At 40.3% G+C, this 27816-nt stretch overlaps 1 protein-coding gene across 3 annotated transcripts in view; it reads right to left on the bottom strand.

The window, feature by feature from the left end:
* Positions 1-5: 5 nt before the first annotated feature.
* The window catches only part of baiap2l1a (BAR/IMD domain containing adaptor protein 2 like 1a), a 34635-nt gene continuing 6824 nt past the window's right edge, over positions 6-27816 (bottom strand). Inside the window, exons 3-14 of one of the 3 annotated variants that reach the window (XM_035404969.1) lie at positions 27296-27382; positions 17127-17188; positions 13398-13469; positions 12805-12939; positions 10043-10195; positions 9528-9683; positions 9185-9302; positions 8767-8974; positions 5431-5490; positions 4685-4829; positions 1701-1744; positions 6-1596 (exon numbers count right to left, since the gene is read on the bottom strand). In XM_035404969.1, the coding sequence (XP_035260860.1) occupies positions 1524-1596; positions 1701-1744; positions 4685-4829; positions 5431-5490; positions 8767-8974; positions 9185-9302; positions 9528-9683; positions 10043-10195; positions 12805-12939; positions 13398-13469; positions 17127-17188; positions 27296-27382 (1313 nt within the window). In that variant the 3' untranslated portion in view covers positions 6-1523. Of the gene's footprint in view, positions 1597-1700; positions 1745-4684; positions 4830-5430; positions 5491-8766; positions 8975-9184; positions 9306-9527; positions 9684-10042; positions 10196-12804; positions 12940-13397; positions 13470-17126; positions 17189-27295; positions 27383-27816 lie in introns of all 3 variants that reach the window. The other 2 variants (XM_035404967.1, XM_035404968.1) reach the window with 2 other exon arrangements.

Raw genomic sequence — 27816 nt, 5'->3', positions numbered from 1 at the left:
ACAGATCAAAATGGTAGAATCAGTTTTATTCCGTTATGTTGTTATTCACATGTCAGTCTTATCAGCGATATTTAAGTTCTTGAAAATCCAGAATTTTTCTTTCATGACACCTCAAAGGAACTCAAGAAAAGAAAATTTCCTATGCATTTTAAAATTGGCAAGTTATTCATAGAAAAAAAACTCACATGAAGGGTGCTGATTTTACAGACTCTATCGCACCTACACAAAGAAAATTGTTTTATTTCAAGCAACTTCTCAAAGCTAAATGCAAAGTAAGGGGTAGCAGATGTGGTTCAAAACAAGCTTACAATATGTAAAAAAAAAAAAGAAACCCTAACAAACCAAATAATCTGATTAGATATATTAAGAAATGTAGAACAAGTGCAGTTTGCATGTATAAGCAACTGAATTGTGTGAAAACCATTTAAGATTATGTCTTTAAATTTGAGGAATTTAGTAGAAAAATGCACTGACAGGCAAAAGAAATAAACTGTAGTTAAGGCAACTATTTTCCCCTCCTTTGAAGGGTTTCAATAGTCAGATGATGCACTTGGTCAAAAAGAGTAAAAATGTAAAATGTGGATGTTCTTATTCAGAATATGAGTTTTGAACGGAAAATGCACATCAGTATCTGAAAAGGGCTTGGGACTTAGAGCATTTAAATTATCATACTCAATTTGTTCAAATCATGCATATATATATATGATGCCATATCTTGAGATGGAATGCAATCTGTTACATACGGCATACATTTATACATAAATGATGTTAAGGTAAAGCCTGTAAATTCTTACATTACAAATATGTGCATGGCTACTGTATGCTTACCAGTAAGGAATTACTACAGACCTACACACTACATTGTTTTCAATTAAAGGCCAAAGATACATCTGTACCCTCACCGTACTAACAATATAATGTTTACAATTGTGGAATGCTAAATGACCCATACATATCCCATTCAGAACACTTCATTTTGCATCCAATGGCAAATTAAAGTCTTTAAACTGAAATGTTTCAACAAGCAGTCAAAATAAAATCTTCCATCTAATACACATGATAATACATACATTTTTCTTCTAAAACGGGGAAAAAGGTTTGAATCAATACTTTGTACACATTTGTTCATATAGAATGAGGCATTGCTTATGTTCAATTATTCACAATAAAATTTTCTTAAAATATATCTGAATTTGTCTTAAACATATATAAATAAATTGTTTCTCTACCTCAATGTGAGTGTGGGCAGCAGTAGCTTTCGACATCATTAATGAAATAAACATGGCATCTGTAGAAGATACTCTCCCGCACAACCATTTCAATCTTCAATCCATCCTGCACTTCACCACTATAAATTCCTGTTTAGGGATTTCCACTACAAATATGAGGATGATGACATTTGGTGCGGGTCGGTGGGGGGTGTCAAAGGAGATGTGATTGGATTAAGACCATGGGGTGGAGTTTACAGGCCTGTAATCCAAAATCAATCCCATGGTTGGACTGCAGGACCTGACCGCCGCTCATCAGATGACTGGAGCGGATCTGTCATTGGTAACTGTAGGCCGCAGTTTGACGGTAGCAAAGGGATTCCCTCCCCTGTGAAGAAGAGACAGCTCGTTACCTAAAGCCAGGGTGACATCATCAACTCCAGAGATACTGCTGAGAAGGCAGGAATTTTACTGATGAAAACTGCTACTCACCCTAGGAAAGGAGGCTTGGATATACCATTCGGTTGAGTTTTCTGCTGAAAAGAGAAAGAAAAATCAGTCCAAGCACATCCAGCATGCCATTTATTTTCTGCACTTACCTTCTCAAATGATCAGTGCTCTCAAGAAAATCAGGATGCCATGTCACTCTTCAGCATGTAACACTATGACATAACTATCTAGTCCTAAAAGCCAACCCCAATCCATCCAAGAGTCATTTCTATATATAAGTAGAGCTATTATTTACAGTAATTCACTTTGTATAAAACAGTCCCCAACCTCAGTCCTGGGGACCCTCTGTGTATGCTGATTTTGGTGTCAACCACAACTGCAATCCTAGAGCTTTAACAAGTTGTTACTTTTTCTTAATTAGGGGCTTTTCATATCTAGAGAGTTTATTTACCATCTCAAATTGTGTCAGAAATAGATATGCTTGCCATGAAGAATACATGCCCCATGGTCACACTGAGCTTATTGTGTTATACTACAAATAAAAAGAGGTAACTGTTTTCCTAACTGATCAAATTAAAGACTGCAGTGTATCAATGGGCTCCTAATTAGGTAAAGTGCTTAAGTTATTTCTATTTTTTCCTTAAACTTAACACAATGCAGGTTTAGCTCATTATCATGTGCTTTGTCTTTGAATTCTTTATTATCTACCAAATTGTTAGTTTTTGTGGCCATCTGTCCACACTTTCACCAATTAGGAGCACATTGATTTATCTCAGTCGGTAATGTGATAAAACATTTTTAGCTGTCTTTATGCAATATAGCACAATGTGAATATGGGACTTCTATTCTTCATGGTATGCATATACATTTCTGACTTTCTGAATGTGGCTTAAGATGGTAAATAATTCCCTCTGAAAAGCACTTAAGAAAAATGAACAGCTTGTTAAAATTCTTGGATTGCAGTTGTGGTTGGAAGGAAAAGCAGCATACCCAGGACCGAGGTTGAGAACCACTGCTATAAAACACAAAGCGTATCACTAGGGGGCAGCGTGTGACAGAGAGAGAGAGTGGGGAGTGTGGGGCTTGTGAACTTTGGAAGGGTGTCAGCGAGTCTGTGCCTGGCAGCCACAGCAGCCTGAGAAGCAAAGTCACCTCTCCTGAGTCACATGACCGCATGTTTCCGCTCTGCTGTGCCCGGCACCTCTCTGAGCAGCGCCATATTTCTTTTAAAACCCTTAGACAGCAATTACAGCCAAAGGGACATTTAATCAGTGTAGAAGTTCTGCCTCAGAGGCTGGGCGCCTCATTCTCAAAATCAGCTGACATGGGACAGTCCTAATTGGTGTCATACATAAACAGGAACTGCCTGAACACCTCATCATGAGCCCTCCCTCCCAGCGCAGGAGCCAGGCCAGGCACAGGACATTTTTTTGAAATATCTTTTTACTTCCGGATGACTGAATTATTTTTCTGTCGCAGATGAGATCATTGGAATTAATAGATGTGTCTAGAATGAAATGGTATTCTATTCTTACTAGACCAAAATAAAATTCATATCAAAAATGTAAGGTATGTGTCTGCGCCTTTTGGGAATGTGCTGGGACATGACTGAGAGGCAGTCAGGTAAATCGTGCTCTTGTTTATTCATGCATTTTCTTAGTACACACTGAGCTCTACAGCGGACACATTGGACACAGTCCTGCTGCTCACTTCCTGGAAGAACTCGACACTCAACCCCGTTCACCAGCAGCATTTACATCGACAACAATACAGCCATGTTACATACCACTGCAGGGTTGTAATACACCGTCACCCACACGCTTTGACTTTCTACTTTATAATGAAGCCCTCTGCCATCTTTCTTATTGTTGCTGGTGACAAGAACCCATTTATAATACTTGTTGCTACGCTTGTTACGTGTCCCCAGATTGTGCAAACTGAACTGTGTGCCTGTGAAAAAATTCATACGAAAGAAGCTGTTCCTTGAATGACCCCTATTTACCCTGACTCCAGCCACACAGCCGAGGTGAGGGTATGGGTTTCAGGTACACCCCGTGTGAAATTCTATCAGAAGAAGGAGCCTGACCCCGGATGTCCTGTGACGAGTTGGCCTCTTTTGTTTCAGCCAAACGACAGGCAGGCCTCTGGCCAGGACAGGAGGACCTTGGGCTCATGAATATTTCACACTGTTCTAGAGAGACTCAGCCAAGATGAGAAGTATCTCCTTGCAAGGCTTTCCATTCACTGACTTCTGACCAATTCAGAAGTTTAAAAAAATCAAAGCTGTAATTACTTACTATTGATCTATAAACATACTGCTTTTCATTGTGAAGTACACAACAACAACCATGCAGTCTGTGTTTTTTTTTTTTTTTTGCTGAAATGTGAAATGAACTGCATATAACCGAGACAATACATCAGATACAGCTAATTAAGCTAAAAGGAACTCACGGATCATATATCAAATCAGGGAACTTGGCTCCACCCAGCTGACGGGAATGGTTGTGGTCTGCTGGAAATGCTTTTCAAGCAGCTGACTCCTGAGTTGCACACGGAATCTGAAGAGTGTGCTGCAGTTGTTTAAGTGAGAATTACAGGGGTTTTTTGTGGGGAATGTTCCCATTTGTATTTGTTTACCTCAGGCCTGGGCCTACACCCTATGTGGATAGTGCCTTTCACCACCACTGCTATTATTTGTGTGCATTTACAAAACGAGCTGTGTCAACCATCAGCAGCAGCTGAATACAAACTCAATGTGATGTTAATAGCCTTGGATGTGACAACTGATATACATACACACAAACACACACACACAAAAACATGCATAAACACGTACACACAAACACACACCCACACCACAAGCCCCGCCAGTCAGCACTGGCATGGCCCAGATTAGTTTTCAACATCAACACCACCGCACTAAGAAGCAGTGCCTGAACACACAGGCCTGTACTTGTGTGCCCTTGTGGTTTATTCCTGCTTCTCAGGAAAGACGGGAGGGCTGAGCCTGGAGGAGTGGCACTGACCGTGTTTTCAGGCGAGGGTGTCGATGACTTGCTGGAGGAGCTCATGCTGGACATGTCGCTGTAGTCTGGGGGGGGCAGCACCACGGCTGCCTGCTCTTGATCTGCAAGGTTGGCGACGCTTAAACTGCGAACCGGTGTGGAGACACTGTGGGTGGACACAGACATAGTCAGTCGCAGGGTGATGGCTATTTAACAAGAGAAACATACGGTTTAATAATAATGAAGATGAAAGAATACTGTGGAAGGTATTTAAAGTACTGTATTTACCACATAAATAAATGTTTGTGACAGATTGTATATTTGCATCTAGGTGGCAGTGTTTCATAGTTAAAAACTTCTATTCCAAGTTAAGACACTGCCATTATACCAACAAGCAAAGTGCTTCTGTACATACAGTTCTGTATAAAGCTGTGTCAATTCGTTAAATGCTAATTATTAAATCATGCAAAACCTGTACTTTGCCAAATTTTCCTGGGAAAAGGACCTACTAAGTTAGAGTAATATTAATCTGGAAATACCTTTTAGGCTACCTGAGTCCACAGGAAGATGTGTTGCCTACTTAAAATCAATGCTATAGAATTTTGAATTATATCTGCCTAGCTGCTGTTTGAAAATGGAATCGATGAACCATGCAACATAAAATCAGCACATTTCATACTGTATATCTGAACCATATCCTCAAACTAGAATGAACTATGTTTGAACCGAGCAGGCACTCAAACTGGGTAGAGCTGAGGACATCTTACCTGCTTTTGACCACAGGCTCTGTATAAGGACGGCAATAGGAAGAGGGAAACCAACCCCTCCTGCAAAAAGATAACTTTGTTAAGATGTCTTCTAAGCAAAGAATATGCTGGGAAAGAAAGGTTAAACCCACTGTTATTAGATTCCATGGGCATGAAGATGGTATTTGACTGAGGCTCTTCTGATTTACATTGATATGTTATGGGGAGATAAAGGTGGTGACTAAAACTAATGAGACTGAATTAACGCATATTTTTTCTTCATACATTACTTTCCTTTTAAAAATTAAGAGCAATCAAGGCACCCAAAGAGGACTGTGAACTAGTGCAAGTTTAATTAAAACCGCCAACCCCCAGCCAAGCAGTAGAGCCAAGTAATTAAATTCACAGCACAGAGAGAACACATTTCCATGCATTAAGTAAAACAAATAAGCTTTCCTTTTCTGAGAAAATGCCACCTAAATCTGATTACTTTCATTGTTTATTGAGCACTATTATCAAATGCCACTCATATATATCAACTCCTGTTGGAAAATGGTATGCAAATAGCTTTTAAGATTAATTCAGCACTGCTTCTTAAGAGTGTATTCTTTGCTCATAAATTTAGGACTGTTATCAAACAATACCGCCTCCAATCATTGGTGCTGGGATTCAGTTAGATAACACTGCTAATTATGTTAATTATGTAAATATAACATCACTTTGGTAATACTTCGCAATATTTTTTTCTCGATCAACTGCCATAAGGCTAAATCAACAGACAGATTTACATGTTCCAAAGATCCAGAATTTTAAAATATATTAAATTTCAGAGTATGGCACTGTAAATGGTAAATTAAATAAACACATGTGAATTTCCACAGTACAGCATATAGGAGAGAGGTAATGATCCAGGTTAAGACTCATCATAAATTACAGGCATTGATGCCCATTCAAGCTTTTAAAGGCCAGGTTTCCCTGGCAGAGCAACCTCCACTCTCTGCAGAGGTTATGTAGTAGTGTACTGACATGGACAAGAACTTTCAGGGGAAAGCCTTTTAAAGAAATGGCAACAAACTAAAGATTTGTGTTTTAACAGGAAATCAATGCAGTGTATGCGTTTTATTACATACAGTTAAATGCAACAGCATTGGGACAGTGACACAATTTTTATTGTTTTGGCTCTGTACTCCAACACAATGGGTTTAAAACTGAATATGAGGACATCTTTAATACCAGCTTTAATTTGATGGTATTTACATCCATATCGGGTGATCAGTGTAGGAATTACAGCCATTTAAATACAAAGTCCCCCATTTTAGGGGAGCAAACGTAATGGTACAAATTAACATCTTAAATAGTCATCATATTTAGTACTTGTTTGCAAATCCTTTGCGTATGATGCCTGCCTGAAGTCAAGAACAACTGTGTCACTTTCCCAATACTTGGTGTACATTAACAAAAAAAAGAGAAGTTTGGGCAAAAAAAGAGAAGCCGTAATGACCTGGTTTGTTTGGTCTACTCAGTCAGGCTTGCCTAACAAATGCTTCAGTAACTCCATATAAAATGGTAAATTACTGTAGAATCAAAGAGATGGAGCTATGGTTATCTCTTACTCCTCCACCAAAACTTTCAGCTTTGTATTTGTAATGTGTAGTCTGGCACTCCTGTTTTAACAGGCTTTTTTCCATGCTCCCTCCCCATCGCAATGTTGTGTCTGTTGTTCCTTTTGTGAAAAATTTTGTAAATGGATTTTCATTGTGGAGGACTTGTTTTTTATCTGACTAATAACAGAAGCCCATCTTTCAGTACATTTGCTTTAAAAAATAATACAGACAAAATTGTCTTAATACATTTACAATAATTATTATTTTAAGGTCCAAATTATTTTTTCTAATTTAACACTATGTACTTTCTGGACCATAAAAAGTAATGAAAATGGAAGACACTGTATGAAGTCAGAAATGGAACTGTCTCAAGCCAACAGGGGTAGAGGATTAAAGTTATTATGGCTCTGGTGACTTAAGAAGAATCCTTATCGTCTATGTTAATACACTTAAACCTGAACACTGATGTCTGCTATTCACAGACTAAATTGGACTACCATGCCTCACTTCCTGCTTGACCTTTGATTAAATAATAAATGCGATCAAGGAACAAACAACAGGGACAGATATATTATGATTAATGCTTTGTCACTGAAGCTTACTTACTGCCATAATGCAACAGTTGTACTTGATTCAAATATATCCTTACCACTGCTAATTTACACATAGTACAGTTTGTGTATTCTCCATAAAGTATTAATTAGCAAACTACTGTGCTACATTTTTGTATGACAGGTAGGTGTCAAGCTGCAGGTTGGTGAGGTATATCCCATACCTAAGTAGTACTTGAAGCATTGTACATTCTATATGTAGCGCTAAATTGTCAATCCTGTACTTTATGGGAACTATCGCCAAACAGTGTTTGTGAAAACCTGGATTTTGGCCAAACCTGACACTAATCACCAAACAGTCCCAGAACATTTCCATATTCCAAATTCAATCTAAGAAAAAGGCACAATGCACATGGTAACTACCTTTGTCCTTATGCTAACATTAACCTGACGTCATGCATTACTCACATTAGAATACAACATGCTGCAGCACTATCAACTGAATGATCCGAGACAATAAATCATGAAAAGGTGCCTGGAAATGTAAATAACCCTTCACTGATAAGCAAGAGAGAACCAAAAAACAATGAAAGAATTTGCCACCTGTGCCATAGCAGGTGTGGCTTTGCATTTGGCAGGTCCTGGTCATGGTTCCTGCCTGCGACTGTGTTTGTAATTAAGACTCCCCCTTGAGCAGCTGTGAGAGGGCTAAGAAGGCATGCCATATTTGGCATTTCAAATAAGCCCAACACATCTTGAAAACATTATCAGCTAAACACACAGAAACTAAAACATGCACAGAATATCTACCTCAGCAGCTTAAAAATGTCCATGTTGATTATGTACAAATAAATAACAGGACAGCTAACAGGAGATTCCTTCTCTCTGAAAAGGCCAAGGAAGAAGACTGCGCAGAGCAGGCTGATGACAGACTGCAATCTCACACCTCCAGCAGAGCGAGAATACACCCCGTAGCTTTTAGGATCCCAGCCTTTGTCATGTAGTCCAAGCCTGGCTGTTTCTTTGCTTTGAGCGTCAACACAGGCGGGTCCCAACTTGGTTGCTCTTACATGCCCAGTGGAATCTTTTGCAGCATCAATGTTACATCACCATCCAAACAAAATGGCACCCTTATACTACAGATGTTAATTCTGCAAGATGGAAGACAGGACATAAGAGAAAATACTTTCTGTGCGACTTACTGCCTTGACTTCTCCAGCTGCCCATACAACCAGCCGTCCTTCTCCTCGGGTATGAGCAGTGTGATTATGTCACCCTCGTCGAAGCTGAGCAAGGTCTCGTTGTTCCCCGCTGTGTGAGGGAAGATAGTTTCGACCTTGGGTCTTTTGACCATGTTGAGGCCCGTGGACACAGACACGGACCTGGGTAAGTTGTTCTCCTCACTGTGATCTGCCAAGATGGAAAAGCAGTCATTTCAACCACAGGAGACAATAAGTAACTTCACTTAAGTCACTACTATAAGCAAATAGCAAGAGGGATTAGTTTTTATTCAACAACACAAACATATTAATAATATCATAGCATCAAAGCCTGCAGTCCTGGTACTATTCCACAGACATACAATAACTCCAGTTAGACAGAGTGGCTGTTGGGAAATACCTGAGATCCGTTCAGCCATGATGGCAGTCTTGGGTGTGTCCTGGGTGAACATGTTTGCCAGAGGGCTGGTTTGTGCCTTAAGTGGTGGAGCTGGAGGTGGAACCACCATGTCCAAGTTCTTCTGAACAAAACATAAAAAAGGGAAATGGTTTTAAAGTAGCTGCATCGAGGATACTAACATGGAAGGTAAAAAATGCTATTGTGAAACTACCTGAATGTTACATGGAAATATTCAGTTTTAAATTGGAACTTAAACTGCCTGAATTGCAACAGCTGAAGTGTCCCTGCTGAGTTTTTCCAGGTCCATTTGTGGTTGGAGCTGCAGGGAAATGGCTGGACTCACCCGATTGTACCTCTCCATGAGGGGTGAGGGTTGGGGGGTCATGGACACAGGGGTCCGCATCCCTTCGATCATAGATATCACACTGTCCGGCACCTTGGTGGCATCACAGCACTTGTCCTGCCAGCTGGGCAACTTTACGGCCAGAATCTCTTTTGCCTGTTTCCGAAGGCAAAAAAAGGTTACTGAGTATTCCAACCCGAATTGAACACCAGTAACAAGCCCACCTATTTTTAATGTCAATTTAAAAAAGCACACAGTCATATTATAGTCGCTATACTATTCATAAACATCCTTAGGATTAATATATGGAAATATGTTTGATTGCTCAACTATTAAAAGTGTAACATGGTGACTGAGAGTTTCAGCATATTTTTGTTTATCAGTAACAAAAACTGTCCAAATACATATATATATATATATATATATATATATATATATATATAAAATGCAAATATCATTAAATTATTCTGTTAGTCTGTGAATTCCATGTCTCAGTAAGACCACATGTACATCACCTTGTCATGGAAGGCGGATATCTGGTAGGATAATGTGCAGTGCTTGTCCACCAAGAAGCAGAACCTCCTCTTCTCCTCCAGCAGGGCCTCCCTGCAGCCATCTGCGATGAACTTCTGAATGTCTATCTGACGGGAGGTTATCGTCTCCATGCACTGAGGGGGCCAATCATAGAGGCTCAGATTAGACCCACCATCCCAAATGACATTTATAATGATGTAAGTGCCTATGATTATGGAAAGACCCGTTCCTTACAGGCTAGGATAGGTTGTATTAATTTCCACAAAACTCAAAAGCTAAGTTCCATAAAAAACCTTTGCTTATCTTTGTAATGCCACACTTTACCCTATGTAAGTGCACCATAAAGAAAATTGTTATTACACTGACAATGCCAACAAATTATTGCATAAATAGCATGTTTATGTTTGCAATTAATGCTGACACGTGGTGATGAGGGAAGTTATGCAGTACAGTTGGGGTGGTTCCTTCACCCCTGAAAAGCAATAATTTGGACATTCAAATTCATAAACTAGATGCAATTTAAATACAAATTCAGGCAGGAAACTGAGAAATCACATAGTTTGATTGAATACATGTCCTTGAATATGCCCACAGACTAGCTACCTTCTCAAATTGCAGTTCTGGGTCATGGGAAGCGGACATTATTTGTACTCTGATCATACTGATATACATGTTCACCCTATCAGTCTCTGGATTCCTTGATGCAGAATTGTTGGCTGTGTTGCAGAAAATAATGCAAAGCATGTATTAGAATGACTGACACAAGAAAGCACAAAATGTCAGTCATAAAATGTTTTTCAGAATTGGTTCCAGGGTGACTAAATAAATGTGTTCCTAGTGGCTTGTGCGTTCTTCATTTTGATAAAATAAAATGTCTATTAAAGAACTATTAGGATAGTCCTCTCTGTTACCTAAAATGAGAAGAGCTCCACATATTGATAAAGCAGAGGTACTAGTGCCTGTTTGTGGAAAAGGAAATGTTGTTGAGTGTACCTGTAATTAAAGCTTTTACCAGTAAAAGTGTTCCCCAAAGGACAACTTCAGGCCTAAATGCAGGGCAGGACAGGGTCCTCTAAGGATTCATTCATCCTGACACAGATACAGCCCCGTGGCTACGGGAATGAACAGTCCAGGCGAAGCAGAGCAGGACACCTGACATAAGACACAAAGCTCAGAGCGCCTGCTTTCTTTTAAATCGCTCCCTTCCCCTTATCTTTTTCCTGCAGCGTTTCCATGGTAACCGTGAAAGCCATTTGTCTCCAAGGTTTCGGTTTCAGAGCACTCTCGCGGCCCTTTCTCTGCCGTCTGGCTCTTCACTCGCCAGACAGGTGTGCCCACGACTGTTCTGCGCACTGACTCACTCAGACCCAAAACAAGATCCAGCGCACCACCTTACACAGCAGCAACTGGCTCTATATCTTTCATGTTCCACAGTGTGAATATTCATGAGGCGGTTACAAAATAGATCCCCCTACACACTGAACAGCTGATGCAAATGGTAGTTCAATCAATTGAGAAACACGATCAGACGCAAAGGGGCGTTGGCTGTTCTAATAGAATGTGAAAACAAAAACCTCGGGTGAAATCTTGATTTCTACAGCAGTCCTTGAAAAACAGAGGAAACGCAGGCTCAGACTTAAAGATCATTTGAATACAACATGCAAAACAGTGCACAAGTTCAAAGGGATTTTTCCCCTACAGCCAGGCCCTGTGTTTTGCAAATGTTTGTTGACTCTGCAAACAGTCGGTACAGGCAACAGAGGGTAAAAACCCAACCTGTGCCCTCACTTGTGATCTCCTCATTGGGTCTGGTTTCTTTATCGGCTCCCCCGCTAATGCAGGCTTATTCCAGCTGATCAGCATTCAGCAGCAGAGATATCGTCCCCGTTTAAACGCCGCCGCCGACCGAAGACCTTGAAATGATTTGTGAGCTGCCCTTTTTATGGCGTAAACCCAAGTCACCGGCAGCAGATTGCGTGTGCTACAGTACCTGCTGCGAAAACACCCTTTCACTCAGCCAACGGCACACGCTGAACCGAGAAACTGTAGCCCTTTACGGCATGCTTCGGCAACCCTGACTTTACTCCCGTCGGTACACCTCCCTGGAAGCAGATGTCACTTCCTCTCCTGACAAATCATTGCACAGGCAGCTGGTTGGGGAAAGGAGAATCTCTATTTCTTTTCCCCATGGTGAATGCAGGCCCCCCTCTGGACAGACCTCTACACCCTCCCAGCGCTCACCACAGCCCCACAGTGGAGGCTGGAGGAGCTCTTTCACTGTGAGCGCGGGCTGCAGCCTGTTAAAAGCCTGTTTAAAAAAGACAGAATCTACGGAGCGCTGACAGCTGTTGTCAGGCTACCAGAACCGAGAGGAGGCAGAACAATGCACGCATATTCATCTGGGCATATTCATTCTCATTACAAAGCCTGTGCCAACGGCCACAGGCGTGGCTCCAGTTTAGTTCTCCTTTCACCTCTGCCACTTAATTAAAGCTCCTCTGTGATACACAGTGCAGCTGGATCAGCTGTCAGAGATTTCATATGCAGGCACTGCTTCCACGGAGGCGTTTGTAACACAGAACTACAATGGTCTATCAGTCTATCAGGTTATCATCCACTCATCAATCATTTCAGCAAGAGTCTTTCATTCGATTTAAGTATAAACTGTAAATATAAACATCTCCTCATTGAACAAGGAGAAGAACAGTGTTAGCATCGCTGCTGACCTGCTACTCTGGCTCACCTCGTTTTCCTTGCTCTCATATTTGGTGGAATTCTTGCCTTGGCTTTTCCTGCGCAGCTTCTTCAGGTCTGACTGCGATCGCTCCAGCGAGTCCTGCTTCAGTTTGTGTTCTGTCTGGTATCTCTTGAATGTTGCCTTTGGGAAACAGGCCATTGTGTCTGGTCAGACAGATGCCTTTTAAACACTGGACATGCACTGAGATAAGGCCAGTCAGGAGGAGAAGAGCTTGGGCTGATAAAGGCATAGCAAGAATTGTGCTGTCTTTCCAAAGAAACTGATAGTATCAGTAATACCACGGGAGGATCATTTACATGAATGGGAAGGCTGTACACATAACTCACTGTCATGCATTTCACATTACAAAGGGTGTAATGAAACAGTATTGTGCAAAGAAGCCTTACTGACAGTCATGCATTTACCATTACATAAGGTGTGCAGCACAGGATTTAAAACAAAGCAGTGCTCTGTCATTTCATATTACACAGTGTATGGAAATGACTCACAGTCATATACTGCACATTTGACAGGGTGAGATGAAGCAAAATTCAGTCAGGTATTCAGCATTGGACATGGTATAATAAAACAGTACTCACAGTCATGTATTTCACATCCATTTCAGTTTTCCGTTCCAATTCACCGATGATTTCTTTGTGAAATCTTTTAAACTGAAAATAAGATGAAAGTTTAAAAATGTTAAAAATCAAAACAAAAAACAATAAATGATAGCCTCCTGAGGAGATAATGGGTGTTTATATTGTGGAAAATGGTATATTATTTCGAGAACATTGAAAACTATACTATAGATGCTTTTATTGTTCATACACTTCCCCCAACAGCCATTCACTGCAACAATTTGAGAATGGAAGAAAGACAGCATCTCAGATTATTTCTGTGGCCTTCAAAGAAGCATGGTAGGTTGAGAACTGGTGAAAAACACAGAGTGACTCAGTGCTGTAAGGAAGGGATGCCCACAGATAAACCTTTGTTATATCTGAATCATTCTCCTCAGTGATAGACAGAGCAGTTACATCATCATCATCCCCAGGCCTTATTATCGGCGGTTATCGGCGCCCACCGCTGTACTGTCCATAACGCTGCGTCACCTCAAAAGAGCAGAGAGATCGCTACACTCTCACAGAGCCACTGCAACACCCAAACAACACAGCCAATATTTTCTGCACCCTAAAGGTAAGTAAAGACTTGCATATACCTACAGGTGGACAGACATATCTCCATACACCACAGATTTAAAAAAAGCATCACTGAGATTTCTCTATAGACCAGAATACGCTAGAATGTCTCTATTCCTCACATACAGACGTCCTAACAGCTCACAATACCCCATGGAATAAAAGCGATTCTCACAATCCGAGAAGATGATTTCATTTCCTTCTCCTGCACCTCTTTCTTTATATTTCTGTTTTGTTATTTTGAAGTCAAACTCTACTTGCAAACAGTAGTTTAGAAGTAGTTTTTTTAGAAGGAGTTTTTTTTTCAATTTGCACTCACAAACTCACAAAATGAACCAGAATTTGCATGTTTACATCAAAACAAAACCATACAGAATTACATCAGATAATCTAGTATTGTATGGCAAGGAATACATATAGTCTTTGCAGCTGACTGGTGAGGAATTATATGCTTTTGTACATCACTCTAGATTCTGTGCTTCAATCTTACTGACTAATACAGCGACAGCTGGACAGGAGGATTCAGTTAAATTGCTTACAGTAGATGTGTCATTAAACAGAGCTTATGTGAAGCGCACTTGCCACATGAAAAGGTGCCGCTGTATCTCTAAGATTATCCCACATATAAGGTTCACGTTTTATTGCAGTTTTGGATTTATCACAGCAACAGCATTAAAAACACCTGAAAGAACAGTTACATCACACCAATATGTGGTACACCACAGAGGATAGTAATATGAAGCATATTCAAATTAAAGTGACTGTAAAGGGGCTGAAAATAGTACAAATAACCATTCATTATCACAGAGGAATGCATCCACTACATATCCACCAAATATCTATTCAAAGTGATGTCAATAACTATCAGACATAAAACCTCCCCCCTCAGCTCTTCTCAAAAATGTACCACCCACAAGTAAACAAACACACAAGGCAAACATGGCTAAATCCATCTATCAAGAACGGCAGAGGACTTCCCGGCTGCGAGGAGAGTCAGGCAAACACGGCTGTGTATTTAAGAGCCAGAAAAGAAGCCTCAACCAGCTGAACCGGGAACGGCTCCAGCAACAAGTTTCATGAATTTTGCCAAGCTAAGAAGTCTCTGGTTATAATTTTGACAGCCGTTCAGTTTTGTGAAATGGTCACTGCACAAGCGGATGCTTTCACAGGTTGTGTAGCCATGGCAGCATTCTTATGAAACTGAAAAAATGACACCATAACGTTACCCTTGACCTTATCCGCTGTTAGTGTATCCAGGAAGGGAAAATACATGGGGTGATTCTGGCATGTTTGCAATGTAAACGGAGGCTTTATAATGAAACAGAATGAAATGATGATAAGGAAACAAAAACTCCATCGCTCCATTGCTCTAGGTGTAATACAACTAGCCTAGCTAGCCAGCCAGCTAGGCTGCACTACCATGAAGGGATGGAGAAGGTGGGAAAAAGAGCAGGTTGGAGGAGGAGAGAGACTAGGAGAGGGATAAGGGTGGTAGAGGTATTAAGAGCAGAAAAACAGTAAAATAATTACAGCTATTACAAATCTCTATCGATAATGCGGACATCGTGAAGGGCCTGGACCCAACAGCTCTGAGATTAATCATGAGAGTAATAAATTGAACTCAACCCATTTAATCCCCACATAGGAACAGATGGAAATGTTTAGACTGATAATAGTCAATATTGCAATGCAACTGATTTTTGCACATGCTTAATACATACCATAATAACCTCATGCAAAATAACTGTAAACAAGTATATGCAGTACAGCTACTACAAAGGTGTGGCTTACTTCATTAATTAAGCAAATAATATCCCAGCACACATAGGGTCATGGATAAAAATGCTTGACGTGCTTGTTTGCCTACAATTATGGCTAAAGACGAGAGCTCTGATTTTGAAATAGGGGTGATTTTTTGGGCACATTTGGCAGGAGACTCAGTGACCATGCCAGCTCAACTTGTTGATGTTTCATGAGCCATGATGTCTATGGTGATTTTAGCATGTAACTACAAGGGAAATACATCACTAACAAAGGGCAAGAGGTGGTGGAAACAAATACCCCTTTCCGTGCATTAATTTAAAGAGCAAAGTAAAACAAGCAAGCAACTGACCTGTTGGCCACAAATTTCACACATGCTGAGACTAGCCAGATCAATTAAAAACAATGGTGGCCCAACACTATGTGACTACAGTGGCTTTAAAGAGTTCCTCTTTTTTGTTCGCTTTTTTGTGCATTACTATATCAGTTTATCTTCAACTAACATGTATTCAATATGCCCTTCCATAGAAGGTGTAGATTCTCATCTTACACAGGCATGCTACCTACCCGCACACAAAGCAACAATGCAGACAATGCCCAGACTGCATTATGATTCCAGGTGGTATGTTCTGCATGAGGTTTCAATTGGGACCAGCCATTCGCAAAGAGGTCATACATTTTTCCAGTTTATCTCCATAATGTTTGAGACAAAGACATTTTTTTCTCTCGAATACAGAGCCAAATAAAGACCAAAAAATGTCTTTGTCCCAAACATTATGGAGCTCACTATGCAACAATGAATGTACCTTCTATTGTTAATTGATAAAAATCATTTGTTACAAATCAAAGCAACACAGCATTTTTCCAGGAATCACACAACAAGCCCCTGTTACAGTGGTATCACCAATCATCCTGGTATCACCAATGATAAAGCAGCACATAATTTCACCTATGTTGCATGCGCTCTCATGACTTTGGAAAGCACTTGTATGTACAGTTGCAGGGTGTGCTGTCGTCACAATCACCTTGGTGCCACTGTGCAGGGCATGTTCAGACACTGTACCGCTCATAACAGATACAAAATAACTGAGCACCTGCTCCACTTTACTGTTTTTGTTTCCATGAACACTTTCAATGTTCCTCCCAAGGGAACAAAGACATGATTCAATCAACAACCTTAACTCAACATAGAGACATGGCAGAAACAACAGGAACTAGATAGGTAGATAGAAAGAGATAAAAGATAAAAGAGAGAAAGAGAGAAAGCGAGACAGATAGATAGATCGATAGAGAAAAACAGAGCTAGATATAAATACAGAGATAGAGACAGAACTGAAACACCACAGGCACAAATGACAGAATGGCACTTACACTCTCTTCCAGCTCCAGATGAATTTTCTTGTGCACTTCTGAAATCTCCATCAGCACAACCCCTGTGAAGACAAGGCATCGCGAATCATGTAACGGGACGAGAGGAGCCTACACGTTATCGCAACAGGTGGCATGATTTCAGTTTCTTGAAAAGGGAGAAAGTGTGCTTTTCAAGGAGAAGGGTAAAAAGTAAAACATGAAAATGTGCTTTCTTGTATTTGTAAAACATGCGTTTATGTAACATTTCGACAGCACGATAAGCTCATCTGTAAAGATAATACTCTACATCACTGGCAAATCAGTGCATTTTAATTACAGCAATGAAGCAAACCAACACAGCTAGAAACGCTGACCCGAAAGAAGGACACTGTGGTGCTAACCCCCCAAAAATGTAATTAAGATTAGTATAATTTTCTGAGCACATATTAAGTGAAAAATGTAGCACTCACTTATCAAAAGATGTAAGCAGGTATAAACCTCACTGGACTCTGTTAAAATCAACTATGTGGACACAGGCATTAATGCCTGTTTGCCAAGGCCTTAATAAAGCATTGAATGAAACAGGTTAAGTTACTGCTGTGCTTTCCACACTCTAAGCTCTACCATTGAATTTATTCTGTTTTCAGAAACACAGTTGTTGATACATTTGTATAATCGCTGCAGTTATTTTTGGATTTAATGCCAAGATGAGAATTTTCAAATAGCCGTCATTAAAATAGGATCTGAGGCATACTTTTCATTTCCAAGTTATGTATAAATTCAGCTGAATATTACCAATATTATAAAGCTGCAAACAGACTTTAAAATATTTACCCTCATCTTCATAGGAAAAAGTAAAGTGTGGAACTTTGAGAAATATGGCTTCAGTTTACAAACCCTTTAAATTAAAGACTTGCATAAATAGCGCAGACTAACAAAGCACTATGTACTGTGTTAAAGCACTGTGTTTATACACACACATGCTGTGCCAGAACGCCTGTACAGCCAGATGGAAAACCTGTGTTCTCTCAGTGGGTGTTGATTAACACTAAATTAGCTGAATCTGGCCCACTGCCCTAGGCTCTCGCGCGTCACACGTCCAAACAGTTGCACTTTCCAGTCAATCCGTTATCGCCAAACCACACTTGATATGGACAAGCCTTGAGAGACATTTTGACCTTTCATCTGGTAATGAGAAGTGCCGAACTGACGACAGATGGGATGGAAAGAGCCTGCCCATAATTTCGGCCATGTTTTCAGACCTGTGTCTTTCCTTCGAATACTCGGCAAACCGTTTGCATCTTGCTAATGAAAAATGGCACGATTTAGAACGTGCTGGGATAAAGCCAAGTGCTGACCTTTGGAGTTATAACACGCCCCCTTACTGCAGAAACATTCCGAAGAGAAGCCATGGGGCATGTCTTAATGAGCAGCGCTGCGCTTTAAAAGATTTCCATCACCTGCATCCCCGGAGATTAACGCATTACATTCTTATTGCGTGTGCTCTGGGTTCCTTAATCTGGTCTAATGCATTTCTATTTCATAATTCCCCTTCCTGTACAATACAAATATAATGAGAATAAAATAAAACCAAAGGACAACACTACATTCACCGACTGTTGGAAAAGCAACAGAGGGCAGGAATACAGTATAATCAGTGCTCACACAGTACAGTAAAGCTCAACAATTTACATTTAATGCCACAATAGGGCATATGCCCAGGGTTTCTGTGCTATCACTGAAAACAATGGCATCAACAAAAACAAGCACAGAAGGGAATATTCCAGTGATTGAAAAAGGCAGGTTTTCTACCGTAACTGGTGTGGGACACATGTGACTACAGAGTGTCTCTATATTTCCAGATAGGACAACACAGAACGGACCACATTTTCCCACTCCAGTAGAAAACTGGTCTAATGGCATTAAAAAGAAAAATACATAGATGCATGAAAAACTTTTTCAGTTTACAAAAGTAGACCTCACATCACAATTTGACTTAATTTGATTTTGTCTCCCATTGAACAGCTGTCTATGAAAGTATAGGAAGCACCTATATTCATTTCAATATTCCCTCTACAGCTGTTATTTCAGGTGGTTAAACTCCAACCTGTGGCTCACCATATGAACTTAGCAAAAGTAAACAAAAAAAAATAGTGCATATCATGCCCTACGGGCAATTCACGAACTGCAGTTACAACATTGCTATCTAAAGGTCAACAGAACATCCTGGTAAATGCTGCCTTTGTATAGATGGGGAGCAGGGCTCACATGCAGGGTGTTTTCATAGCACCAAAAACAATTTGGAGGGTGCAGATATTCACAAAGGTTACAGTGCGCCTGCTCCAAGCCTGAAAGGCCCAGCTGCTTTCTTTTTTAGAAATGACCATCCATTCAGTTCAAACACACTAATGTTTGAACATTGATACCTGATACATGTCTCTGAGAGATTAATAAAAAATGACATTGTAACATAATCGCAGTGGCCACACTTTTGAAATCTCTGTGTCCTCTATAGCAGTGTAATTAAACAGGGAGATAAAATAAGGACTGTCCGTCCACCCAGTTCAGATTAATACTGTAAACTGCCAAATTACTTTTTATTACTTTTCCATTAGATGAACGAATATACTCCAAAAAACAAGTTCACCAAAATATCATAGATAAGGCTAAGGGATAAAAGATTACTATATTTACTATTCACTTTCTCCAAGTAGCCTAGTCTTTTTAACAGTATAGTTTATTGGAAAAGACCCAAATTTGATAACTACTGGGATAATTATTATCACAGTTTCTTAAAAACACATATTTACCGTGCAACAGTGTATAAAAACGAATGCAGGGTAATGGTTTCAAAGGGTAGCCATTGGAGATAAACTGAGGGAAAGGCACAGACTTGGGCACACACTGATGATGCGGACTGATGTGACTCACTGGAAATAATCGCACATAGACACTTCCTGTCCTAAGGTAATTCAATCTCCTAAGACAGCAACTACACAAGTTCCTTTGACCTGCTGGGGGTGAGCCTACTTTAAGTCCCTCATTTGACTGACTCCATACAATGGTTAAATCTACCAGCCTAATTAGCATTTTCCCCTTCAACACTGTTGGCATGACCTGTCCCTGTTTGAAGCTGTTATAGTCTGCAGAAGGAGAACAAGATCAAACACAGTGAAACTGAATTTTTGAGCTAACATCAAGAATCCCTGCCGAGAACTGCAGACGTGTTTAACTCTTGTGTTCTGCCTGGGTCAAATTTAAACATCTCATCATTTAGCAGAAGCGGAATGATACTTTTGAGAGATGCATTGCATAACCAGTGACAAAACCGGTGTAAATTTGGTTCTTGCTTTTCGTTTTTGTGTGTTGTTCATCATCTGTATTAGTCGCTTTATGTTGTCTTGCCAAGATGGTTTCATTGAATAGAATGAGATAAATATGAAAAATAATTGGCAATGCCAGTTCAAGCAATAAACATCAATAATTTACTGCATGAAAACCGCGTTTCAATTACATTTTTCATAGATAAACATGATTTATGCCCCCATGCCTTCATTATAGTACAATTTGATATACTGTAAATCACAAAATCTTCACAAAAAACGAATGACACTGACACTTTGTTAAAGGTTATCTAGCAGAGGTAAATGGCAACCATGAACCATACACAGCATATGGTTTCTGATAATAAAAAAAAAACATTTTGAGATGAATTGAATATTTCTGCATCAATTTTATTTCTGTATTGCCTTAAAATCACAATAAAGTCCTGGGTCTATCTGACCCAGCCCAACAGCATCATAGGTGCTAATAAGTAAAGAGAACGCAGTAGTTAAAATAAACAATCACTCAATAAAAGAAGAAACCATGTAACCAGAACAACCCACAGGGTACAGTTCCTCCTGTAGGGACAGAGGAGCGTTTGTTTGACTGCCTCTCTGAACCCTCAATCAATGTGGGAGACAGTTAAATTAATTTAGTGTGAACACTGCGTTTCACCACTTGTCTTGATTATAGTAAGAACACACAGTTTTTTTCCACTTGTTTTGATTGTTGTTTTTGTGTGAACACTGGCTTCCACTGGTTGTTTGATTATAAATGAACACTACATTTCACTTCTTTTTTTGACTGCAACCCCTCCCTCCAGATAGTTTTACTAATTTTAACAGGCAAAATAAATGGTTACAGGTATATGCAATAGTCTGCTGTTAAAAGCATCCAAGGTTAATCTAACCTGATAGTAGATATCCATTCGGTGGGGCCTACTCCTTGTTTGAAAAGGCTGTTTATTGGTTTGGGCATTTGCACAGCAGGCGTATCTAAAGAAACACACCCCACACCGACGAGGTTCCACCCATGAAATCACGTCAGACTGTGTCCTACTGTCGAAACCACACATTCCAGGGAGAGGGTAGGGAACGTTTCTGTTGTTGGGTTGCTATGGATTAATAACTATCTTTTTCACTGAACGATATGACATTGCTGTGAGTCACAAAACCAATGTCCTGATACACTGCCGGAAGCCAAACCCCACAGAGCAAACAGGGATTCCAGCCTGAATCCAGACCTAGCAGCTACTCACTGTAGCTGAGTGTAAAATGAATGCCTGACGACATTTTAGCAGTAGCAACTAAGTGCAACCACCCTCACAATGTTTCCAACAAGGTATTCATTGGTGTGGCACAGTAGACATTCCCATATTCCATATCTGTTCGGCCAGTTAAAAAAACAGTTAATCAAGGCTCTTAAAGTAAAAAGTCAAAATGGAGATGACACAATCATAACGGGAGTTTAAATACGGCATTAACTGCTGGGAAGAGGACCGACCTCAGTACACACCCAGGAAGTGATGAAAGATGGGGGGGGGGGGGGGCAGAGACACAGTATGGGAATATTCAGTATAACTGTATGACAGTTATGGGCAGAGTGAGTCAGGAAAATTCACAAGGTAAAATAACACAATACCGTGGCTAGTCAGAAATGTTCAGCAGACTCATCATGTGATTTGAAGCCTTAGTTTAGTCCAAGGTGAACTACCTGCTATTTATACAATACATACATGGTAAATGGTAAATGGACTGCATTTATATAGCGCTTTTATCCAAAGTGCTTTACAATTGATGCCTCTCATTCGCCAGAGCAGTTTGGGGTTAGGGGTTAGGTGTCTTGCTCAAGGACACTTCGACATGCCCAGACAATTTGAACCGGCAACCCTCCGACTGCCAGACAATCGGTCTTACCTCCTGAGCTATGTCGCCCCTACATGCTTTCTCGAATGCTTAGTTGGCAATGAACTGCAAACAAACTTTAAGTGGAGCAGAAGAAATGCTCAATAAATTGATTTATTTTCAAACTTTGCATTGAACTGAATTCATTCAGTAAACAAAGCCTAATTTATGAACTACACTTAAACTCTGTACTAATAAGGTTTCTCAGGAACAGGAATTGTCGAGACATTACATGACAAACAGGGCTGCAAACTGAAATGGCTTCAGAAGAAAAGGGACAGTCGCATTCATGAGTTCTCACGTGAAAGCGTTAGAGGGGAGTTAGTGGTTAAACAATCATGGGTGCGAGGGTGACCTGAGGTCAGTGTAGGATGCTGTTGTTTAGAAACGGCAGGCATGTGATGTGTAAGTGTGCTGCAGGACTTAGCTCCGCAGTCATGCGTGCTTTCAGAGTGGGTGAGAGTGGGGGGAATGGAGATGGCTGTTCTTGTGTGTTTGCTCAGGGATCGCCCCTCTCATCCCTGGCACCATGCACAGCGAGACTGATGAATCGTCTCCTACACGCTCAGGATGGCTGCGGGATATTTCCATTTGGCAGATCAAACACCGACTCCTAGACAGGCCCTCTGAGGTCAGACTTTCAACAAGCTCCAGACACCTACGTGCCGCATGAATCATGACTCAGAACGGGTTCAGGCACAGCCAATGCTGTTCCCCCCTCTGCATTCATCTGTTTTCAAAAACAAAAACCTCTGACCTCATTGTTCATAATTATTCTTCAGATTTAGCATTAAATGTTTAGTTCACTGAATGGGTGACTGCAAACAGCTTTAAGAAAAGCAGGAAGGGTGGGGGGTCCAGACTCAAGTTCCAGTTCTATTGTACACTTAATTTCTGTTCAGTTCGTCTAAAGATGTTTTGCTATGTTACAAAGAGAATTTTGCTGCCTCTTAAAAATATACCAAATCCCAAGTCACCAAGTGAAGTCGCCCTTTGTTTTTAGACAAGCTTCGAGTAGTGCACCTCGAATAAAGAATCTGAGCCATCTGCTGAGAACATACAGAGTCAGAAACTCTGAAACATATTCAAGGGCTGCATTGTTTAATGCCTTATATGCCATTCAAAGAAGGGCAATAGTCATTCCGCAGGTTGTTTAAATCATTTCAAATCACAACTTCATGAATTACACTGACTGACAAAGCTGAGGAGGAACTCAGATTGTCCATCGGAAAACGGCAGGATGCAAGTGGGTTATAGCAGCTGAAATATGATTTTACACACCATGATTGTTAATCCTGTGGCAGCCGTGTGACATCAATATCCCTTCACTGCGGTGCCAGTGATGAGAGACGTATGCACTGTAAAGTCACAATGGGGCCTTCCATGACACTCAATGACAGGAAGGAGACGGGTAGTCTGGACTGCCACTAGCCACTTCTCACTCACTCTCATTTGGAAAGCCAAGCCCTTCTGCCTGGTTCTCCTGAGCAAGAACTGAATATATAACTGATATATATATATATATATATATATATATATATAAAACTATGTCGATGATGAAAATGTCAGGAATGGTTGTGCTGTTAGGAATTAAATTGCAGTTATTAGTGACATTTGAACAAAGGTGGTCTGTTTGCCAGACACTGCCTGCCAGATGTAGAATAAAGAACGAGTCTCCCCCTCAACAATTGTATTTGATGAAAGAAACAGACGTGTCCTCAAACCTTATTTAGAGGTTATCTGCACAGAACTGGGTGCTTTACTCGAAGGTGCCTTATCATTGACCGACAAGGATGCCATTGTGCTTGCAACAATATTTGCATTTCTGAACACTGCCCCTTACAAGAGCAGGTCAAATGAGTGTGCCACAATGCTAATGGTCTGAAAGCATTGCAAGGTATAGCCTATAATTAGACCTGTGATTTGGCATTGTAGACAAACACAATGGACGGGGTGGCCCGTCTCATTTCACCTTTATCTGCATGGACACATACAGGGCAGAATGACTGTGGAGTCCCCATGGGACCTGCAGGGGATGAAACAATGCGTACCCACACAAGGTTTGGAAAAGGGCAACATCCTGGAATATACAGTGACTATACATAGGCAGCTGCAAGTACACAGACAGAATTGGTTCAGAAAGCTTGATTTTAAAAAAGATTAGAAATGCTGACTGCCAGCAGTCCAGCTGACCACTGGATATGGTGGCCGTGGTATATTCCAGCACAGAGTAGGAAAATGCAGAATTTTGCCTCAATAAACCAGTCCTTGATGTGTCCAAGAATGGTCCGGATGTTTCTTTGGTTTGGAGCTCAGTCAGGTGTTAATCTGTGTAATAGGGTGTGGCAGAATCACATAGAGTCATAGAAGAAAGGTCAAGTACTTGTTCTGGGAAGGGGGGGGGGGGCTGTAATGTTTTTATCTTAATTTACTATTGTTTATGTTTGTATCATCTAAATTCTGTTGCATGCCTGTTAAAAAACTGCTAACTGCTATAACTATCTCTCCTGAATATTGCATCTTATTTTTATATAGAGATAAATATATATACATATATTCAACTGAAGCAATTACATTTTTTGGGCCAAATAGATGTCAAGAAAGGTATCTTTTTAATCTAAATGCATATTAAACAGCTTATAAATATCTTTTATGATTGCAATAAAGGCTTGTAAAACAGGGTATTTATAATTCTTGCCATATCTACTCTCATGTTTCACTGCATAAGGAGCCAACTGACCCGCAATAAAATGAAAGCATGACATCATAAATGTATTTCAGGGAGAGGTTAACATTCTACTGGTATATGTTATGTCAGTATAAAGCAGACCAGGCAATATACATTTGGCATTAATTGAGGAATGTTTGACTTACTGCCAACTGAAAACACTGCGAACAAATTGTGTTCTATCCCAAATAAAACCACCAAAAATAAAAATTCTTAGCAACATAGTTTTTAACAATGAATGTCAAACAGCTGATAAGGTTCGGCATAATTGATCTTGCTATTTCTGTTTTACAAGGAATATTGGGGCAGGTCTGAGGAAGATATCTGAATAAATGTCAACACTTTCTTATGTATAATCTCCTGGAATAGCCTTCTAAGACCCAGCTATTCATTTTTGCCTCCTGTAGGGGACATGAGTTTCTGATGTTAATCTCAACAATCAAATATTATTCTATGCCGAAACCTATACTACAAGGGACATTAACTAAGCTAAAATGAATAATAGTTTTGAAAATATTTTCACTGCAACATGTCATGTTTTTGTTATCAACGACACTTTTTTTAAACTTATGTCAAAAAAATGAAAATACTTCATCACTATAGAATGTAGATTACTCATAGATGCGTGGAAGATAAGGGCAGAGTGTATCCATCCACAAAAAGGGGAGACCTGGGCAACTGGAGGACAACAGCAGCAGTGATTCAGGGCACACCGTGGCCACAGATGGCCGGAGGAATATTTCTATCTGGCTGTTTGCACAATGTGTTTGCCACGGTCCGCTGTGCGGTGTGTGAGAGAATTCACACCGTCTCGTAGCCGTCTTTGCAAGCCTACTGGGCCCTGAGAGAAGGAGGACAGGCCAGGGCTGGAAGCAGGGCTGGGAATCTGCCCTGGTGTCCAGCAGCAAGGAAGAGGAATAAGAGGGGAGGCAGCACTGAGACACGAGGGCGTCCTGACTGCAACCTCTGAAGACAAGATTGGCTAAATCATCCATTTCCTTCATTACATTACATTCACTTGGCAGACGCTTTTATCCAAAGTGATGTACAAAAGTACATACCAAAGGTCACTGGAACAACTACAAAACAGAGGTCCGATAAGGTACAATACTCATTTTGTACAGTTATTCATAGCCAAGACAAAATAGTCCAGTTCACACAGTGAACATTACTCTGACCTAACCTATGCTAAGTTAAAATAGGGGGCAGTACAAGCTACAACATCAGGATGATGATACAAAGTACAATAAGTGCTGGAATGAAGGTACATGTAACATGCCAACTTTGCCTGGATGGCAATGGCAGTCTCCAGAAAATATTTAGTGAGACGGGTCAGACTGTTGCTGGTGCTCAACAAAAACACCCCATATGCCTGCAATGACTGTCATGGTCAGTCATTTCATTTCTAGTTAAATATGTTCATCCTTGTTTCTATTACAGTTTTGAATACTGCAATATAAGGCAAGCCACTTTCCATCTTTGCACATAATTGAAATCAAATAGCAAATGTTGTCCATACCCTAATACCTCTTCTCACACAATTGCCTACAATCTTGACCTCCAACTGTAATGCACGTTAATATCATTGGCAAAGTACAATGAATAAATATATTGCACCAGGAACCACAGATGGCCTGTCAACCCCAATGATAGTTATGAGCAAACCTTGTTACAGAGGTTCCCTATACAAGCCCAACACTACAGTTTTACTTATTCAGGGTTCTGCATGTAAGGATACAATTATGCGGCAATGTGTGCTGAGTCACTGTCAGCAAGCAAGTAAATCAAAGTAGACCCGCATAAAGACAGCCACAAATACTAAAAGTGAGTGCTTCTATTTTATGTAGTGACAGAAGGAGAGAGAGAGATTGATAGATGGCCATATAGAAAGAACCAGATGCAAATCTTACAGCTCTTGTTGATCAACTGGATTTCAGACAGCCAGAAATGAATCACACTTTGGGCATGCTCAGACTTATGCCATAAACCCTGATCTGCAGTTTTATCTCAGTTTTCAGAAAGTCTGCAATTTATCACCAAAGGAAGTAAAAATGAGAACGGAGGGGGCTCCAAAATGAAATTTAAAAAGAATTTGTAATGCTATCGTCGACTTTCTGCGTTTTCAGGCTCACAAAGGCCAAAATTAAAAAATGTTACTAGTTTGAAAATACATGACCATGCGGGTCACACATTAAATATGACCTGCTGGATCACAGATGACTGATAAAACTTACCTAATTCCCTGGATACTGGTGACACTGCTGCATTTTCCCCTATTTTTGAAACGGCATCAAAGTACAGCTTCCCTGCCAGGGTCATTGCTGCAAGAAGACAAACAAATGGTCTTCAACATCTTAAAGCGGGATTAATGGGTAACTTTCAAACCAACTGAATATGTTGTCCCTTCTCTTTACTGCAACTGACTTGGAGAAAAAAAGGAAAAATAATGTATTCCTCTTAATGACTAAAGAAAATTAATCTGAAACTCTTACTTGGTTTTGTAATCTATGTTAGGTTTGCAAACACTTGCAGAAAAGCTCGGCATAGATCGATCCACCCTGTTCTTTCAGGGGACCGTAACAGATTACACTTGCACGTGAAGTTGTTCCTCATTTGTTAAAATCCACTCCATCCTTGGTCACTCAAACGCATAAGCACTGATTCCAAATCCTTTGTAAACTGTAGATATAATCTACTCTCTGTATGCTAAGATACATCGTAAATGGTGTGGTACAGGAATCTATCTTCATGTGCT

This window comes from Anguilla anguilla, chromosome 2 (assembly GCF_013347855.1).
Source record: "Anguilla anguilla isolate fAngAng1 chromosome 2, fAngAng1.pri, whole genome shotgun sequence".
Classification (NCBI taxonomy): domain Eukaryota; kingdom Metazoa; phylum Chordata; class Actinopteri; order Anguilliformes; family Anguillidae; genus Anguilla; species Anguilla anguilla.
The sequence above is the reverse complement of the archived record's forward strand: the minus strand, read 5'-3'. Positions and strand labels throughout refer to the sequence as shown.